The sequence below is a fragment of the Hakea prostrata genome, chromosome 8, assembly GCF_041222555.1.
Source record: "Hakea prostrata isolate BN-2017 chromosome 8, UWA_Hpros_2, whole genome shotgun sequence".
In the NCBI taxonomy this organism is placed as follows: domain Eukaryota; kingdom Viridiplantae; phylum Streptophyta; class Magnoliopsida; order Proteales; family Proteaceae; genus Hakea; species Hakea prostrata.
This window is the reverse complement of record NC_142607.1, coordinates 14,567,272-14,585,723: the sequence shown is the minus strand read 5'-3', so window position 1 is coordinate 14,585,723 and position 18,452 is coordinate 14,567,272. Positions and strand designations below refer to the sequence as shown.

The following is an 18,452-nucleotide window of genomic DNA, read 5'->3' as shown; positions in this document are numbered from 1 at the left end:
TAGGTTATTTAATACATTATGTTAATATAATTTTTTTCTTTTTTTTTTTTATTATATCTTTTTTAACCATATAATTAATGATTAATGATCACTTATTTCTTTTTAAAACCATAGATTAATACAATTTATTAAATAACCTGAAGGGTACTTTGATCATTTTATGTTTGAAATTTGAATATACTTAATAAGTGTTAGTCTGCTTGGAACCCACACGTTATATATTATATTGCCAATGGAAGGATAGTGCAGTGGTTGAGAACTCACCTCTCAGTGGAGAGATTGTGGGTTCAATCCTTACCGGCAGCATATGTAATTATTTTAACCCCAATTTCCCTATATATAAAAAGCTCCTTTGTTACAAAAAAAAAAAAAAAAAAAAAAAAAAAAAGGGATAATTACTGTTGCCCCCCTGTACTTTGATTTTATTACTAATAAAACCCTGTTCTTTACAAAATTACTGTTGCCCCCCTTCCTTATAACGGTGTTAAGTAGCCGTTAAGTTTGAATATGTAATGTCCACTTTGTCCTTCATTAAAATTAAGAAATCAAAAGACGATACTACCCATTTATAAAAACCAGATTAAATGTCAATTTTACCCTAACTTCATTTATTTTGAATTAAAAAAAATATTGGTTTTCCACCTTCACTAAACTTATTTATTTTGAATTAAAGAAATTGGCAAAATTCAAATTCGATTTGGTTTCCCACCTTCTCCTCTAGCATACGTAGGGAAGGAAACCACAAATTTTTTTTTTTTTGGGGGGGGACTGGTGCTTTTTTAATATTGGAAACGAAACGTAACACCTCCCCATGGGAGTTTAGACTTTTAACCGCTTTACTAACCCACCATTGATGAAACACAAAATCTTGCCAGAGAAGGAATTAACGAAGTAGGCGATATTCAGTTTCCAAATCTGAGTTGGAATTCTATCTTCCCTCCTCTTCGGTTTCTATTTTAATTTTATTCAATTATTATTTCTTTATTTTGGTGATTTTTTTTTAGAGTAAAACAGATTATGATTATTTTTTTCTCTACAATTAATTAAGGGTATTACTGTAACTTGACAAAAGGGTAAATAAGTAAAGAGATTGGGATTTTTTTAAAAATATGGAGATGCCACATCATCAGTAAACTAACGGAACTTAACAGTAGGGGGCATTAGTAATTATAGACAAAGTTAAAGGTTGGATTAGTAATTTTGCAAAATACAGGGGATACATTAGTAATAAAATCAAAGTATAGGGGGCAATAGTAATTATCCAAAAAAAAAAAAAAAACTCAACATCAGTTTATGATTCACTAAAAACTAAAGTCCACAAAAGAAATTCACACGTAAAAAGCCTCTAAAAGAAAATGGAGCAGAAATGAATAGGATAAATATTCAAACTAATTGGGTTTAACTTGGCATTAGTCAGTTGGTTTCCTTAATTATCGCAAACTAATTGGGTTTAACTTTGGCATTAGTCAGTTGGTTTCCTTAATTATCGTGAAGTGTTGTGGCTTGCAATCTCGGTCAATATTGTTATCATTAAATGTTGATTATGGTGTCATGTGTCCCAAATCAACTAAGCAACAAAGATAAATGCACTTCTCAAAATAAGATGTTTCATGACAGTAGACGACAATGACCAGTGACATTTGAATATAGTTAAGTCAAGGGGACCCAAGTGGCAGCTACCTTGGGCTCATTATTGAAGACGTTGTTTTAAAAAAAAAAATGTTGACTAGGTGCTTTGTCAGATTGATTATTAAAAGGCCCAGAAGTGATCCTAGAAACCAATCTCGTTTCGAGTTATGAATGTAAATTGCTAGTCTTCCAACTCTATAAGGAGACTAACAGAGAAGAGAGTGAGAGTTATATTAGAATTTAACTTCTTGTAAAACTCTTACTCTTTTCTATTTATAGATAATGAAACATCATCCCAGAAATATAGTTGATTGGGGTTTTATTGTCGTGGATGTAGGCTTCACAATGAATGCCGAACCACGTTAATTCTTGAGTTCTTGTGTGAATGTTATGATAAATTCAACATTTCGAGAAAAGATCTCCTAAACGAAAAACAAAAATGGGCGTTTCAGTGAGTGTTAACGCTTTAAGAATTAGTAAGATTGTATACGAAAAAATAAGCACAGCTTCCGTTGTAGTCTAGTTGGTCAGGATATCCGGCTCTCACCCGGAAGACCCGGGTTCAAGTCCCGGCAACGGAAATTTTTCCTTTTTCTTTTTTTAATCTCTTGTTTTTCAATTTTGTCCTGGCAATGTGTGTGACACTGTGAGTATCATCGGATTCCCCTCAAATCACACATTTTTAATTTTGATTTCTCATTTTATTTCAATTCACAAAACAAACTTTTCAATGATTCTTAAAATATTAAAGAATTGAGACATATCGTCAGCATATGTGTCACATAAAGGATAGATCATGATGAGATAACTAGTTGTTTCATGATTAAAAGCCTCAAAACATGTATCAAGAATTCACATCTGGTTCTACTTTCTCTAAAGCTAAAGATAACCCAACACTTACATAGCCTTTTCCTTGGTGGGTTCATGGAGCCTCTGTAGAGGACCAGACATATCTCTCTATGTAGAAAAACAAATATAAAACCCAAAAGGATTAATGTTTATCTGTGCTGGCTGATGCTAGATTTGCATTATCATCATAATTATGATCAACTATTCCACTTATGATTCAATTTAGAAGTTGACCTGATCAACTTAATAAATTACAAGCTTTATTTCATAATTTGAAAGGAAAGGAATAAGAGGATGGGAGAAAGAGAAAGATAAAGAGCATATGTGTTTGCCATTAACAAAACAGAATTACATTCTTAAATCTTTTTAGTTTCTTTTTCAAATGGAGAAACTCATTCTTTCAAGAAAGGTGGCTGCTTTTGCTTTTACAGCCATAGCCTTGATCCTTCAAGATAAATTCATAAGATTCACATTGAACACAACCCTAGGTATTACCAGTTAAAAGGATGGAAAAGAAAAAGCATTCAAGATTTTACTGTTTCAACTACAAAAGCAAACAACATCAAATTGATCGGTGGATGAGATCTCTTTCTTCTTCTCCAAGGATAACTATAGAAAAGGGAAGGTGATCAGTAAGAAGGATAAGGATGTGGTGAAGAAAAAGCGAAAGACATGACAAGGAAATTAAACCAAGCAATCCAATTCCTTTGCAAAAGTGTAGAATGACTGGTTGTAATTTAAAAAGAAACTTGGAATCAGATTAAAAGCAGATACTGAGAGAGAGAGAGTTCTGTTCTTGTCATCCATTGGGATTGAGGTGTGAAGAGGCCAGTGGTTAATTCTTGGACAGCCCATTACTCATAAATAGCAGTGCAGATTGAACTCCTTGAGATTCCTTCATCAGTAGTTGTAACCAAAACAGGAACCGATGAGCAAGTTTGATACCAATATGGGATATGGACAAGACCCTAGTCACTCTCCTAACTTAGATCAAATAGGTAAAACAGAGTGGTCAAAAGTCCAAAGCATTCAAAGGAAAAGGGGGGAGCAAAAAAATGTCCAACCGTCCTTCAAAATAAAGTTAAAGGATGGAGTCATAGCAAGACAGGCAGTTAATAATACTAATGATGCAGTTAACCTCACCATTCCATGACTAATTGTGGATATTATTCTTCAAACAAAAGGGTTATGTGTCGGCTTCACACTCATGTTGTCTAGCATGCTTTGCAAGCCATCTTTGATTGAAAAAAGAAAATAGAGATAGATAGATATTCCATGCAAAGGAGAAGAGGTAATTAAGACTGTAAGGGGTAATTAATCGAACAGGTGATGGGCAAACTGTGTTTGTGTTTGAACAGTAATTTGAGCTACGATCTTTACAGCTCACCAATTCCATTTTGATTAGTTTTGACTTTGACCCCCATCTTTAAAGTCTTCGCTCTTCAATCTGTTGTAGTTACTTTCGGGCACCGAATTAGCAAATTTGACAAGAACAGTTCGGGTATCGTACCTGGAGGCGTTTAATACAGACAGCTGAGCAAATCTTTCGTTGAAAATCCATGGCTACCAAATTCCCAGACAGAAAAGAAGAAATCTGCAACCATTCTACAGTTTCTGGTTGTCCATAGTGGAAAAAAAAAAGAGGTAAAATGAAGAACTTTTTCATTATGGGGAATAAGTATAGAAAGACATCTCATAATCATTCATCAAGAAACAATCTTACAATAACTTTTAGTCAAAACCCTAATCAAAAATTTCAAATCACTCAAAAATGTGGTAAACAAACATAAAATACATATATATAGACTCCAATCGGATAATGGGTTTGGTCATACTATGTCGCCCCCTACACCCCTTCCATAGACCAAGATCAATGGTGAGTTCTACTGATCCTATGTAGCACGTATTTGTTTTCATTTTGTTTTTCCTCCCTTTATTTCTATAATTTTTATTTGGACCATGAAGCTTGGGAGTTGAGATTCTCAAACCTATCCACCACACATAATGAGGAGAACCCACCTCTCATTAATCCTCAAAAGAAAAACCAAAGATAGACCTTAATGGACTTCACTTTTATGTGTCTTGAAAAAGTATGGGATGAGCACAGACATTTACCCTTTAGGATAAAGAATTAAACCATAAATACCCTTATAAATTAAGAGCATATTGTCATTTTTATGACCATAAATACCCTTATAAATTTTCAATTTCCTTTTTTTAATGGTTAGCATATTCAATTAAAACTCTTTGAACTTTTAAAAGTTAGCGAACTAAAACATCTGAGTAGCTAAAGGAAGGGAAATCAACCAAGACCCTATTAGTAGTGGTGAGCAAGAGCAGATTGGGGGTTTTCAGAAAAAAGAAAGATGAAGCTTACTTCCGAAGCAAGCAACACGCAATGGCTCTCTATTCTGAAATATATATATTTTTGTGATTAGGCGCTTCCTAACGTGCGCGAAAGGAGATGAAATTTTTATCACGGTTCACACGTGAAAGTGCTTCAAAAGGTGCCAGCAGGTGTTTACTCCAATACTGAATTATTGGTACCTTGTACCTTTTGTTTTAAATCTAGGTAAGTTGAAGAGAAAAGATAATATCTTCAATTGAGCTTTTCAAATACCACAAGAGAAACAAATGCAAAATATCATTTTATTTAGACTAAAAATGACTTTGATCAAACTCAAGTGGAGGATTATTTCAAAATACGTTGTGATGCTTCCTGGGATTCAGCCTTTCAGTTTGGTGGTTGTGGAAGCGTCATTTGGGATCCTGGTGGAGATTATGTTATTGCATGTTCGGTAGCTAGCTTTGGTTTCTCCGGACTCCTTACTTTTAGCTATCTCTTTAAACCTCTCTCGCATTTTAGTTGTTTCGTATTGTTTGGTAGCTGTTAATGCCCTCAATGAGTGTGCTGAATTTTTGGATTCGGGGCAAATGATGATGTTGTGAGAAATGTAATTAGGCTTAAAACTCATTCTCAGACAGTCGTCTTTTGTCACATGAATAGGTCGGACAATATTTATGCAGATTACCTGGTCAGAGGAGCTATGAAGTTTTCTTTATGTCATGTTTGGTGGCTGTCTCCACCCCCCTTCTTTGTACAGTCAGGTTTTTAATCTCTAGGGTAGCTATGGAGAGTCTAATATAATTTCACTTTTGATTTTTTTTTTTTTTTTAATTTCAAGTAAAAATTAGCCTTTCAGTAAATTATATGTTACCATTATTAGTTAGTAAAAGGTTTGTGTTAAAGACCTCAAACGAGATGGCCCAGGGCCCAGGCCCACCCAATTGGACCATAATCATGAGTGTGATAAGCTTACATTGGAATTCCAGACCCTTTATTAGGCAGGCATGTCATGTGCCAATCATTCACTCACGGGTGAATTGGAATATCCTTTTCTCTCTGATGTCAAACTTTTCACTGCTCAAGATATCAATTCTTTTTTTTTGGTTGTCAATCTCGATTTTCAGGGCTTTGCCCTAACTAATCCAGTGTTCGACCCAGGTTGCACACCTGGTTATGGTGGGTGAGTCTCTCAGCGGTGATTTTTTTTATCCACAAGGTTTCGATACCAAAACCTTGCTTAAACAAACCAAGCTGCTTACCACTTGGACCAACCTCCGTTGGTTCAAAATATCAATTCTAAGAATCGAAATTTGATGGTTGATTTCTTGATAATTCTAGAACATATCAGGATCAGAATCAGTGGAAGTCGGTTCCTCAAAAGTATGGTGACAGTTTTACATGAATGAGCTACCTCGCTTGGCCTTAAAATTTCACCAAATCTGGGGTCTTAATTTCCTCATCCAAGAGAAGCATGAGGTTGTGCTGTTGGTCAACCCACTCTGAAGTCTGAATTCATTTATTATTTAAGTGTTTCTTGTTGAAAGCAAATTGCAAATAGAGTCATTATTGATGTAAATGTCAAGGACCAATTTGTCTATGGGTCCATTCGTGAAACAGTTAGTGTTTACTCATTGCAATTCCACCTCACCTTGCCTTCTTGTTAGTGGCTGTTACATCAAAGATAGTCATCAAAACCGACACCAAAGAATGGAGATTATACACACATTTAATGCAATTCATATACCTACACATGGGTGAAGAAAAAATTTTCAGAATGTATAGAAAAAAGATTACTAAGGAGATCTTTAGCCCTAAGAACAACATTACAAGGTTATCATCCAAAATCCCAAGCAAAAATCTCTAGATCTCATGACGATTCCATAGGAAAATGTAAGGTGTATATTTATAAAGATCCAATCGGGTAATCGGATCTACCCATTGAGTTCATCACTCTTCTTCCATCATAGATCTTAGGTCATTTGAATAGCCCACCAAAATATTTTAGTATAGATCAATATTCAAAGTTGAGTATAAGAATTTGGATCACACATAACAAATGTAATTCAAAATATGAAGATTTATATAAGAATTTGGATCACCAGAGGGGCCATGGCCCCCACTCCTCTCCCATTTGTTTAAAATTTCTACTTTACATCACTTTTTCTACTTTTCTTTTTCTAAACTCTAAACTCCAAACCCTAAACCTTAAAAATCCAAAAACCTAAACCCTAGACCAAGATTTAACATTGAGGGGGCAAGTACTAATATTATAAATGAAAAGAAGCCTATAGGAAAATTTTCAAAAAATCGGAAACGAAAGGCATAAAATTACAAAAAATTAGGGGTTGGGGTTTGATGTTTAGGGTTATGGTTTGGGGTTTAGGGTTTTTTGGGTTGGGGTTTTTAGGGTTTTAGGGTTTTTGGTTTTGGGTTTAGGTTTGGTGTTAGGGTTTTTGGGGTTTTGGGTTTGGTGTTAGGTTTAGAAAAAATGGAAATGGTATACTATCTTACTTTGCTTGCTTGATATAGGTGTTTTAAGGTCGATGTTGATAACTAATTGATTACTATATTATAGTATAGAAGTTGCGAGAAGCTAAACTATATTGGTATTTTTGTGAAGCAAAAATATTCGATTTAGCTTTGAATGAGTTAACATCAATAGCAAGGTAGAGATTTGTGATCCATTCACATCTCTTGAGTCTTGACCTTGCATTAGGTAGGGTTTACTGGGGTTCCCACTTTTTTATTCATTTTATCAGAACGTAAAAATTAACCCTTCTCCTAATATGCGGTAGAAAGGTAAGAAAAAATTCATTGACCTCTCTCGCTTGAGAGTAGAGGATCCCGACTTGTAGGGAAGAGGCATTCAACCAACAAATACGTCCCATCATTCTACAATAAGTAGGAACTGTGTGATCATCATTCATCATGTGGGTCCTATATTATTGTCCCTAGATCCATATCAAACAGCCAATGAATTACTTTGAAAACCATAGGGAATTGGAAATAATACATATCACATAAAACTTTTCTTAAAGACAAATTACCTTGTCAATAACCTAACCTAACCTAACCTAAGCTAGTTACCTAACCCAATCTAACCTAACACATATGATTTCATTTCTTGAGAAATCAAAGGTAGAACAGTTAGTGAAATAATGATTTCCCCTAATTGCTGTGTGATATCCTCATTGCCCAATGCATTATGTCCTCTAGGTATAATCTAAGTCAAAAGATGAGAAATGAGATATTACCTAACCTTTTTCCACCTAATTCCTTGACCACAGCACTGTCTTTACCACATTACATATGTAGGGTATTATTGTCATACGATTTATATCTTATATATTAGTCAAATATTTATTTTAAGTATATAATCAAATTATATTTCCAATATACTAGAGATGAAATTCGGATAACGGTTTTGCTAATCAGATTTGGATACTAACGTATTCGAGCCGAATCTGATCCGTTTACAGGTCTAGTTTTTAAGAAATCGATCAAATCAATGTTGTAGCTAGAAACAAAATCCATATTGTTCTTTTGGGGGGGGGGGGGGGGAACCCAAATTGTTCTTTGTTAGCATAAAATAAAAACCCATATATGAGGGGACAACTAAAATTCTCCAAAGAATAAAAGAATAGTAGGAACAGACAATTCCTTTTTTCTTTTTAGGCAAATGTGAGTCTTGATGAGTGGCCCTGTTGCTTTTGAAATTCTCTGGTGACACTAGTGGCTTTTTGGCCTTTTTGCCGAGGAAGTGAGACTTTGTGGGTCCCTTCCACTCCCACTTTGATTGTTAACTTTAGATTAATAATCTTTAATTATTTTATTTTCTTCTGGTAGATAGAGATTTTGAAATTAGGGTATTAAAAATATGTCACTTCAATTTGGTTCAGTCAAAGTTAGGGTAATTAGTGTTGGATTTGCATTGGGGTTAATGTGAAACTAAAATATTGATAGAAATTATAAACTTCTATCTATTATATATGCCACAACAAGAGTTGAATTCACAATCTTTTCACTAATAGGTAATGATTAGTAATCTTGAATTTGCAAAACTAATAGAAATTGATAGTTTTATATAAGAGATATTACTATTTTTGTTGAAATGAACATTAAGAATAGTAAATCAAAAAAATATATAAATAAATAAAAATACACTAAGACTTAACGTGATTCACACACCAATGAGGTGTGCTACGTCCACAGGAGAAGAAGAAAAGTTTTTTACAATATATAATTAAAAAAACATTGGAGATTTTACAATCAGTCACCAGAAACAATATTACAAAAACTTTCACCCAAGCCCAAAATAAAAAAATCTCCAAATATCCCAATAATCTTATATGTGAATATAAAATACATATATAGACTTCAATCGGGTAAATGGATCGGACCAAGCCCTTGCTTCCATCATAGATCTCCAAAAATGGATTATTCATATTGCTCACCAAAATACGTCAATGCGAATCTATTTTCAAAATCAGGTATAAGAATTGGAGTTACAACATAATAATTGTATATACATAAGGTTTTACCCTTAACCTCAAAACAAATTGAAACCCTTGGCTTGATATTATGAGGCAATAATGTTTGTAAATAATTCTCTCTTCATAAGATCTTATAGGAAAATTTTCCCCTTTTTTTTTTTTTTTTTTTTTGTGGCAAAACACATAAAAACTTCATTAAAATAAACAAATCTGGGGAGATCTGCCTAGGAGAAATACTGTACAAATTCTCATGCCCACGTGGACGTGGTGGCTACATCCACCAAACTTTAGACATATCAAACAACGGGCCCCTCTAGCTAACAAATTGACAGAAACATTGTATGCATAATAAATATGTAATACAATACAATTGTCAAACCCCAACAAAAGGTTTCTTAATATGTTAAACTAAGTTAAAACAAAATCAATCTAGAGCAGTAGAATCACCATATAAACTCGAAATCACTGCCTTACAATCAGAGAAGAGCTTGATATTCTTTATCCCTATAGTAAAAACACTGATATTTGAGTTGAATTAAAACAAAATCAACTTGAAGGATTATACATCGCTTCCAACTCCGCTTGTGAGGCATATAGAGCCCAACCAGCTTAAAAATCCTACTTTAAATTAAAAATCATTTTTCCTAAAAATTAGAAATCATACTTAAAATAGATTACATTGATAATCGAATCACGGATGAGACATTGAAAGATCTAAAGATTGTCGTAGAGAGTGCGATAGAGAGATAGGAGCAATGGTGGGTCCCACCAAGTGGAGTAGCTGTCGGTTTGTATCCTATCGGGTGACATGGATAGTGACCCGTACAGCGTGCGGATTGCTCGCCCTTCCCTTAAAGCCTTAAAAGGAAAAACTAGACAGCTCTTCCACAAATACCCAGATTCCATTACCCATGCCCGACCCCACGGGTTCCCTCCATTTCTAGTGTTATTCTACCCTTGCTCATTCACTCTAATTTCGAAAATGCCACTCACAAAACCAAAGCTATTTGCCTATTTGGTAGGCATTGACATCTTCACCAAAAAAAAACAAAACTAGACATTGACACGGACCCGGGTGCCTGCCCGGCTGGGTCTTGTCCGTGACCCACAAACCCCGTTCGTAAATGACAATTTGTGAGCTGTTGCGGCTTAATTTCTGTGGAAAAGAAGAACAAAATTTTTAATGCTGATTGGTTGGTGGTAATGGGCCCTACTTGCCTGGAGAATCCAATGCAGTGCGATTTGCGAAGCAGCCCAAGTCTCCAAGTCCCCTGTTTTCTAACTTCTCTGTTTTTGTACTTTTGTGGTATAAGTTTTCTTTCTCTGTTTCATACTCAGCTGTACAAATTGACACTTTTGGCTACTTCAAGATGTGTGATGTAGGAAAAGAATAACGATGGCGAATGACTACCCAATCCATGGAAACCCAGAAATCCACTGGGTTCAACTCGGTTGAGAAAAATCTGTCTTCTTGATTGGAAGATTTATAGAAACATTTTATCTTTTGGTAGAAGATTCATAAAGATTAATGTAAATCACATCATTCCATTTGATCTTTGTATTTATAATGAAATGCATGAACCCAATAATCATCATATTTAAGGAAAATATCATGGTATAGGATTCTTCCAACAACCGTAATCATATTTACAAAGAAAAAAAATGTATTATCATGAATCATTCAATGAAATCAACTCAAATATCAGTGCTTTAGGCCATTATATGAGATCAATTAATCGATGTTATTGTCTCATTTTATGTATATCTTTTTACAAATAAAATACTAATACTGAATAATCAAGAGCACCAAGCCAAAATTAATCGATGTTATTGTCTCATTTTGTGTAGATACTTTTTACAAATAAAATACTAATACTGAATAGTCAAGAGCACCAAGCCAACAGCGAAAGAACAAAAGGATTTTGTTCTTCTTGGGTCTTCCAATTTTTGAGGTTTGTTTACTGAGCGATGACCCTATTCTAGTATGTTTCATATATATTTTCTTTTTGATCTGTTATTGGAACAGGACAGTTGATGATTTGATGATGCACAAGCAGAGTCTCTGTTCTTACTTCTTACCAAAAAAATAAATAAAAAAGCAGAGTCTCTGACAGGAGAGAGAGAGAGAGAGAGGACGTACCATGTTGCGTATAAATTAGTGTTTGACTTAAAATAATCTAAACTGAAACAATGAGAATTTGCAGAGAAAAGAAGAGGAGGGTGTGGGAGTGGATCAATGATGATTGATGAGAAGAGCACCGCGAGGAGGGGCTCTGGCTAGACTGGGCTGTGCTGCACCACAAGGCACCCTCTTCGCAGTTTTGCAGCAGCTTTGCAGATAGCTTCTCACGCTTGGAGTTCTACTTTGAAGTTTGAACCCCACGGTATTACTACTATGATTGCCTACAAAACTCATCTTTCTCACAGTTATGAACTGTTAAGTTTCCCGGCGGCCTTTTCCGACTGCAAAGAGTGCCAGACACTTGCTTTTTTCTCAGTTTTTTTTTGTTTTTTTGTTTTTGAGGTGCCTTTATCTTTCTTAATTAAACCCAGATAAATTTTATTCTCTTTTTTTATGCTTTACAAAATTTGGAAATGGTGACGACGTTTCTATGCTTCTTGCTTCTCATTCCTTTGTTTTCCTGTCAAAATCAAAATCAAAATCTGGGGAGGGGATTTGATTGCGATGACATCAATTCTCGTTTTTCTTCCTTCTCCTTTTGACCGTGTGGATCTTTTCTTTTCCTTTGCGTATTTGTTTTTTACTGCAATTCCTTAAACCTCAGGCCCTGTTCTTGGATTTACATCCAGATGAAATTCTTAAGCTTTTCTACTTTCAGAAGATCATATTTGCTAAGGGTGGTGTTCTTCTGGGAATCTTGGACTGGTTCCTTCGTAACTAAAAGTAGGGCGCACTCGTTGCCGAAAATGGGTTCTGTCAATTGTCTGTTTCGGCTTCTGTTAATTGTCTGTTTCTGTATAACAAGCTATCTTCTCCCCTTGAACACTGACTTGAGGGTTTTCTTCCAGTAAGCAAGGAAAAGCTTTCTCCTGTCATGGAGTGGGGATTTATTGCTTATTCATTCACGTTGAGGAATTTCTGAACGGAAAATTTTAGCTCAGAAGGATGAAGTTTATGAAACTTGGATCTCGTCCTGATACTTTCTACACAAACGAGGCAGTAAGGTAGGTACAAGGAAATATGGATTATGAATCTCTGTTCTTTGTTTAGGGATTTGTTTGTTCTTCGTTTTGCATAGAAAAATCTGAGGCTCTTCTCTTTTCTCGAATGCAGGTCTGTCTCTTCAGAAGTCGCCAGTGATCTTATAATTCAAGTCAAGGATTGCCGATATTTGCTTCACAAGGTAAATAAAATTCAAGACCCAGTATTGGAACTTCCTGTTTTGAGATTTTGCTAGCTCTGCTGGTGTTGTTCTTACCGTACTATTGTGATTCACTACAGTTTTTGTTGTGAAACAGTTTCCTCTGCTTTCCAAATGCTCACGCTTACAGCAGCTATGCTCTGAATCACCAGATTCCTCCCAACACCAAATAGTCCAACTCCCAGACTTCCCTGGTGGGGTTGAGGCCTTTGAGACCTGTGCCAAGTTCTGCTACGGAATTACCATCACCGTAAGTGCCTTCAACATTGTTTCATTAAGATGTGCTGCTGAGTATCTCCAGATGACAGAGGATGCAGAGAAGGGAAATCTCATATTTAAGCTTGAAGTTTTCTTCACTTCATGCATTCTCCGGGGTTGGAGGGACTCCATTCTAACACTACAGAGCACCAAATCCTTCTCTTTGTGGTCAGAAGATCTTGGCATCACAGGTAGATGTATTGATGCCATTGCTTCCAAAGTACTGACCCATCCCTCTAAGGTTTGTTTGTCACGGAGTTATTCAAGAGGGGGTAGAGATGATATTTCCTGCACCGGAACAGAGAGCCAGAGACACAAGCTGGCACCAAAGGGATGGTGGGCTGAAGATATAGCAGAATTGGTTATAGACCAATATTGGAGAACTATGGTAGCTATTAAATCTGGTGGAAGGATTCCTGCTAATCTCATCGGTGAGGCATTGCTTATCTATGCATGTCGATGGCTACCCACTATGTCTAAGGAAGGGATTGCCACCAGCAAACAAGCAACTCCAGACAACTATTCGGACTCCATTGGAGAGATAACCTCAAAGCACCGGCTGCTTTTGGAATCAATAGTGAGCTTACTTCCCATGGAGAGAGGTTCTGTTTCTTGCAGCTTTTTGCTTAAGCTCTTAAAGGCTGCAAACATACTTGGTGCTTCTTCTTCTTCTAAGATGGAATTAGCCAGAAGAGTGGGAATTCAATTGGAGGAAGCAACAGTCAATGATCTTTTGATACCGTCACTCTCGTACACCAATGATACTCTATATGATGTTGACATGGTCATGACCATATTGGAGCAATTCATGTTGCAGGGTCAGAGTCCCCCCACTAGCCCTCCAAGATCCAAGCTTGGGTTTGAAAGGAGGAGGTCTCGATCTGCAGAGAATGTTGATTTTGAGTTTCAGGAGAGTAGGAGGTCTTCCTCTGCATCTCATAGCTCAAAATTGAAGGTAGCTAAACTCGTGGATGGTTATCTTCAAGAGATTGCTCGAGATATCAATCTGCCTTTGTCAAAGATGATTGCGTTTGCTGAAGCTATCCCAGATTTCGCTAGGCCCGACCATGATGATCTCTACAGAGCAATTGATATTTACCTCAAGGTAAATTCAGAGCGACAAACTCTGTCCAATCTTCATATATTAAGTCTTTATGACAATTTATTTTCCTCATGGGCCTCCCCTAGTTCTTCCTCTGCTTGAGAAAGAAAATGCATTACACAAATTTATTTATTTATTTTCTTTCATCCTGGATCATCTCGATTTTATGTTTTTCATGGTTCGTCAATTAGTGGCTGGTATATTCTACCCCTTTATTATTAGTAAACCTCTCATGCTAGAGGTCATACTTTCAAATTGACTACCATACATATGCTTATCTAGCTTATTGGATGTCCAGTCTGGGTGTTGCTCATGCTGATTCTGTTGGTAACAAATCTTAGAAAAAGTGTGATCCATTCAGTAGATTTTTCTACTTGATAATTCCTGTTGGGAGATCAAATAGGTCAGACCAACAATATTAAATGCTCCTAACCCTGCTCTTTGAGACACCATATTGGGTAGGGGGTTTGATCTGAAGAAAGAAAGCTCACTTTGTGACCAACCAAATCATCAGAACAAATTTTAGTTTAATCTAGGAATATCCCATTGAAGAGGTCTTAGATGCCCTGCCAGGGTATTCTGTATACTGGAAGTAAATTCTTAACATTATTTCCCATAACTCCACAAATCATGCCCTAGTATATGTGTACCTATATGCCCATTTGTTAATAAAACAAGAATAAGAAGTCATGCGTATGTCTCTTTATATCTGATTGTTCAGGCACATCCAAAACTCAACAAGAGTGAACGTAAACGGTTGTGCCGCATTCTGGACTGCAAGAAGCTTTCAATGCAAGCATGCATGCATGCAGCACAGAATGAGTTACTCCCACTGAGGGTAGTAGTACAAGTACTTTTCTTCGAGCAAGCGCGTGCTGCCATGGCAGGTGGCCAAGTAACTGAGCTCCCTAATAACATCAAGGCACTCCTTGCCGGTCAAAAACATGATCCATCAAAGCATCTCCCACCCCTAGGATCTGACACCAATGGTCTGGTAGAAGATGAGTGGAGCGTTTCAGGCCTCAAATCTCCTAAGGCAAAGCTGTCAACTCTAAAGATGAAGCTAGCAGAAGACGACAATGACGAGGGAGAGAATGACGTCCAGCAGGATGGAATTGGGAGGACTTCTAGGCTTAAGGCCTTCTGCTCTCTTCCTACTAGACCCAAGAGAATCTTCAGTAAGTTGTTGTCTATCAACAAAAATGTGAATGACAGGCATTGATTTATTATGCATGTAACATTAGGCAGGAAAATGTCATTGGGTAGGTCAATAGATAGTTTATTTGTTTTCTTTTCATCTTCCTTGGCTTGCAACTTTGTTGGTAAACTATAGGAAATCAGATCCCAGTTAGCATTGCTTGTGTACTTTATCCTAATAAACAACTGAATCGTCAGGAAACAAAAGGAAAACCACGGGGGTTTCCAATTGTGCAAAATGCCTGGGAACCCAAGTTTGTAAATGACCAAAGTGGGCTTCAATTGTTAGTTTTGTATTGTTATAAACAATTGTTCCCTCTCTTTTTTGCTGTCTAAACTCATCGATTCTACTTAGCAGGGAGGCCTATACATTGAGAATCGCAATATTGCCTTCTTTCTTTCTTGGGCATTACATATTAGCCCAAGCTTAGTATTCCAGACCATATTTCTTGAGTCTAATTCATGTTAGTCTCTATTTCTCCAGCTTATTGATGTTAATAATGCCAGAACACATTATGGTAAAAATCCAATGAACTATGTCAGAGGAGACCATAAAATAAATGCTGTGCCTGCAAGTATTCAAAATTTATACCTTTTCATTCAGTATTCTTGAAGACTATTTTATATCTTTTAAATTAAGTATATTTTTTTTAATTATTTCCTGAGGACTGTCTTATCAGTGGCTTTCCAATTTGCCTCAGTTCATAAATATCAACATACCAGATCATAAATTAAATACTAATATGTTCATAGGGATTAAAGCTTTATAGTGGTTGGGGGGGGGGGGCAGGGGCCTTATTTTTTGTCTTCTGTTGGCTGTTGCCCTCTTATAGTTCTGCTTTCTGTGCTTTTTGGAATGTTTTTGCCCGCCCTTCCCTTTCATCATTTGTTGCCGAAAATTTTTTTGGAAACTGTTGGATATTGAAACTTGTTTTCTTCCAATAACGTGCATATAACAAGATCATTGGATGGTCAATTTTCTCACAGAAATACATCTTGCATTATGTGGGTAGTCCATTCCTGTTGTACTGATGAGCTTATCTGTAAACCATGAGAAGAGGCTCTTGACCATTATATTTTCTTGTTCTTCGTGTCTCCTTCTCTGTGGTACCTATGCTGTTCAATTTTATACCAGAACTTGATATCTGCTTGAAGAATCCAATAAATGTCCTCTTGTTTGTAATTACCTACTCTAAGATTGTTTACACAGTTTGCTGAATTATGGTTCTGTTCTCTAGTCTGTAACAGCGTGTACTGAACTACGCTTACATGCTTTTCTGAGTTTCCACATTTTGTAAACCTGTCATTAGATTCAGTCAAAATATTTTTATCCAGATTGAATCCTATAATATTTGGAGTTACAAACCAGCCTCTTGAGTTTAATCTCTCTGTGATCTGATGAGTTCTTGACAACACTGGGTACAACTTAGACCACATACTACATGTCAAAATTTTGGAAACCAAATCAAGACCAGAATTTTACAGAGTTTACAGAAACAGCAGACTTTATCACTCGGCCACTACTGTGGTCTCAGTGTTTTCCTTTGGAAGGGACTCACGAAGAGTAGCACTTTTGGTGCGTTGGAGAGTGGGTGACCGATGGAGCCTGCACCGAAAGGAACCAGCATGTGTTGTGGGAGAGCAGAGGCAGTTGGCCTTTGCACTTGTTTGTCTTACAAGCCCTGAAGTGGGTGCTTGACTCACTAACCCTGTCACATTGTTCCTCATCTCTGTATCCTTTACCGTCTGCAGTGGTATATCAACCCTCAAACCATTGCAAAAGGTTGTGTCATCCTTCACTACCTCTTCCATAGCAGTCTCTTCCTGCTTGGAGTTAAGCACTATCTTTGAGGGAGCTGAAAGCAACCATATAAATCAAAATTAGATGTTTAATGCCCATAACATAAAATTGATCGAGCCATTTTTATGCACCATAATCACTGCAACTAAGCCTGACTATTCTGTTAGTGCACCATGGCAAGATGGACCAAGCAGGAACATTTGAAGGTGGTGTGCCTTCTTTTAGGAGAGAAACAAAGGAAAAACCCTGAGTATTGAAACATGGTTGTCTCCCCAGATGTTCTATTTTTGGCCTCAGAGACATTTACATAAAGCAGTAAGTGATAAATATAGGAAATCAGCATGAAGTGGAGTGTTCTATCATATTTGAGGCAGTCTTCTGATGAAACAAGGCGACCCACTTGGTAGAATTTTCAGATTTGGATGGATCACAGATAGCAGCAAGCTTACAGTGCTTCTGGGATTAAATCAAAATACCCAACTCAAATTCACTGAGTTGAAGAATATGCACAAAATGAAGATGCTGAAATCAAACAGTTGTTATAAAAGACAATTTAAAGATGGAGACAGAAGAGCTTATATGGATTGATACCTTGAAAAGTGACTTGAGAGTTGAGAGCTGAGAGTGAGAATCGATTTCAGTTGCAGTAAGTCTCAAACTGAATCTTGAAGAACTGGTCCAAAAGAGTCTTAATCGACTTTCTGATGTTGTCTTGGATTTGGGTCTCCTTGGGTTTGGTCTGTCTTCAATTTAAAGTTAAAATTTGGACTTTTTCCCCCCCTGACTCATTGTCATGGCTCACGAGTGGGATGATGAAGACCATTAACCCACCCACCCACCCACTTGCTTCTATCGCTTTTGCTATCGCTCCAACCACCACTATGTTCGATCACCATTCGCCTTTTTATCCGTTTTAGCTTTCAATCTTATCTCTGTGAGAGGGAGAGAGGGAGAGAGAGAGAGAGAAGACAATGGCTAGGGAGGGAGGGACCCTCTTTGTGCTTTCTCAAAACTTTCTCGTGCTCGTGCGGGTGTGGATTTGCTATCATCACATCAAACTGATCAGTTCTTTCTTGATCTTGTTTGTCATAATAATAGTACCTAATTGATGTTTAATATCCCCACTTGGTGGCATCAACATGCGACCCCTTCCTTCTCTTCCTCGTGAAAATCTTCCATCATGTGAGAGCAAGCAATTAAAATACATTACATAGACGCGAAACCTGTGATGCTTACACCCCTTTTGTATCCTCTCTGCCCCAAATTGTCTATCGTAACCCCGAGGGGTGGCTCAGTTGTTAAAGACCGCTTCCACGCTTCCACATAAGAGGTCAGAGTTCGAATCCCCTCGGGCAAAGCCCCGCCAATATTAATTATATAAAAAAACGCCTTG

The 18,452-nt window shown here is 36.7% G+C and overlaps 1 protein-coding gene and 1 non-coding gene across 3 annotated transcripts; both read left to right on the top strand.

The window, feature by feature from the left end:
• Positions 1-2,137: 2,137 nt before the first annotated feature.
• Positions 2,138-2,210, top strand: TRNAE-CUC (transfer RNA glutamic acid (anticodon CUC)). Its single transcript has one exon. It is a non-coding gene; the product is annotated as a tRNA-Glu (tRNA).
• Positions 2,211-11,282: 9,072 nt separating this feature from the next.
• On the top strand, positions 11,283-15,975 carry LOC149007157 (Phototropic-responsive NPH3 family protein). Of its 2 annotated transcripts, none has more exons than XM_089166746.1 (5): positions 11,283-11,702; positions 12,349-12,504; positions 12,614-12,683; positions 12,799-14,064; positions 14,783-15,975. In XM_089166746.1, the coding sequence occupies exons 2-5, from the start codon at positions 12,446-12,448 to the stop codon at positions 15,281-15,283; spliced, it is 1,896 nt and encodes a 631-aa protein (XP_089022872.1). In that variant the 5' UTR covers positions 11,283-11,702; positions 12,349-12,445; the 3' UTR covers positions 15,284-15,975. The 2 variants fall into 2 exon arrangements, with proteins under 2 accessions (XP_089022872.1, XP_089022873.1); XM_089166747.1 differs by lacking the exon at positions 11,283-11,702 and adding an exon at positions 11,714-12,223.
• Positions 15,976-18,452: the final 2,477 nt, after the last annotated feature.

Coding starts and splice junctions, on each gene's coding strand:
- LOC149007157 (XM_089166746.1), top strand. CDS start 12,446: ATGAAGTTTATGAAACTTGGATCTCGTCCTGATACTTTCTACACAAAC. Junction 12,505..12,613: donor TACACAAACGAGGCAGTAAG/GTAGGTACAAGG, acceptor TCTCGAATGCAG/GTCTGTCTCTTCAGAAGTCG. Junction 14,065..14,782: donor CAATTGATATTTACCTCAAG/GTAAATTCAGAG, acceptor CTGATTGTTCAG/GCACATCCAAAACTCAACAA.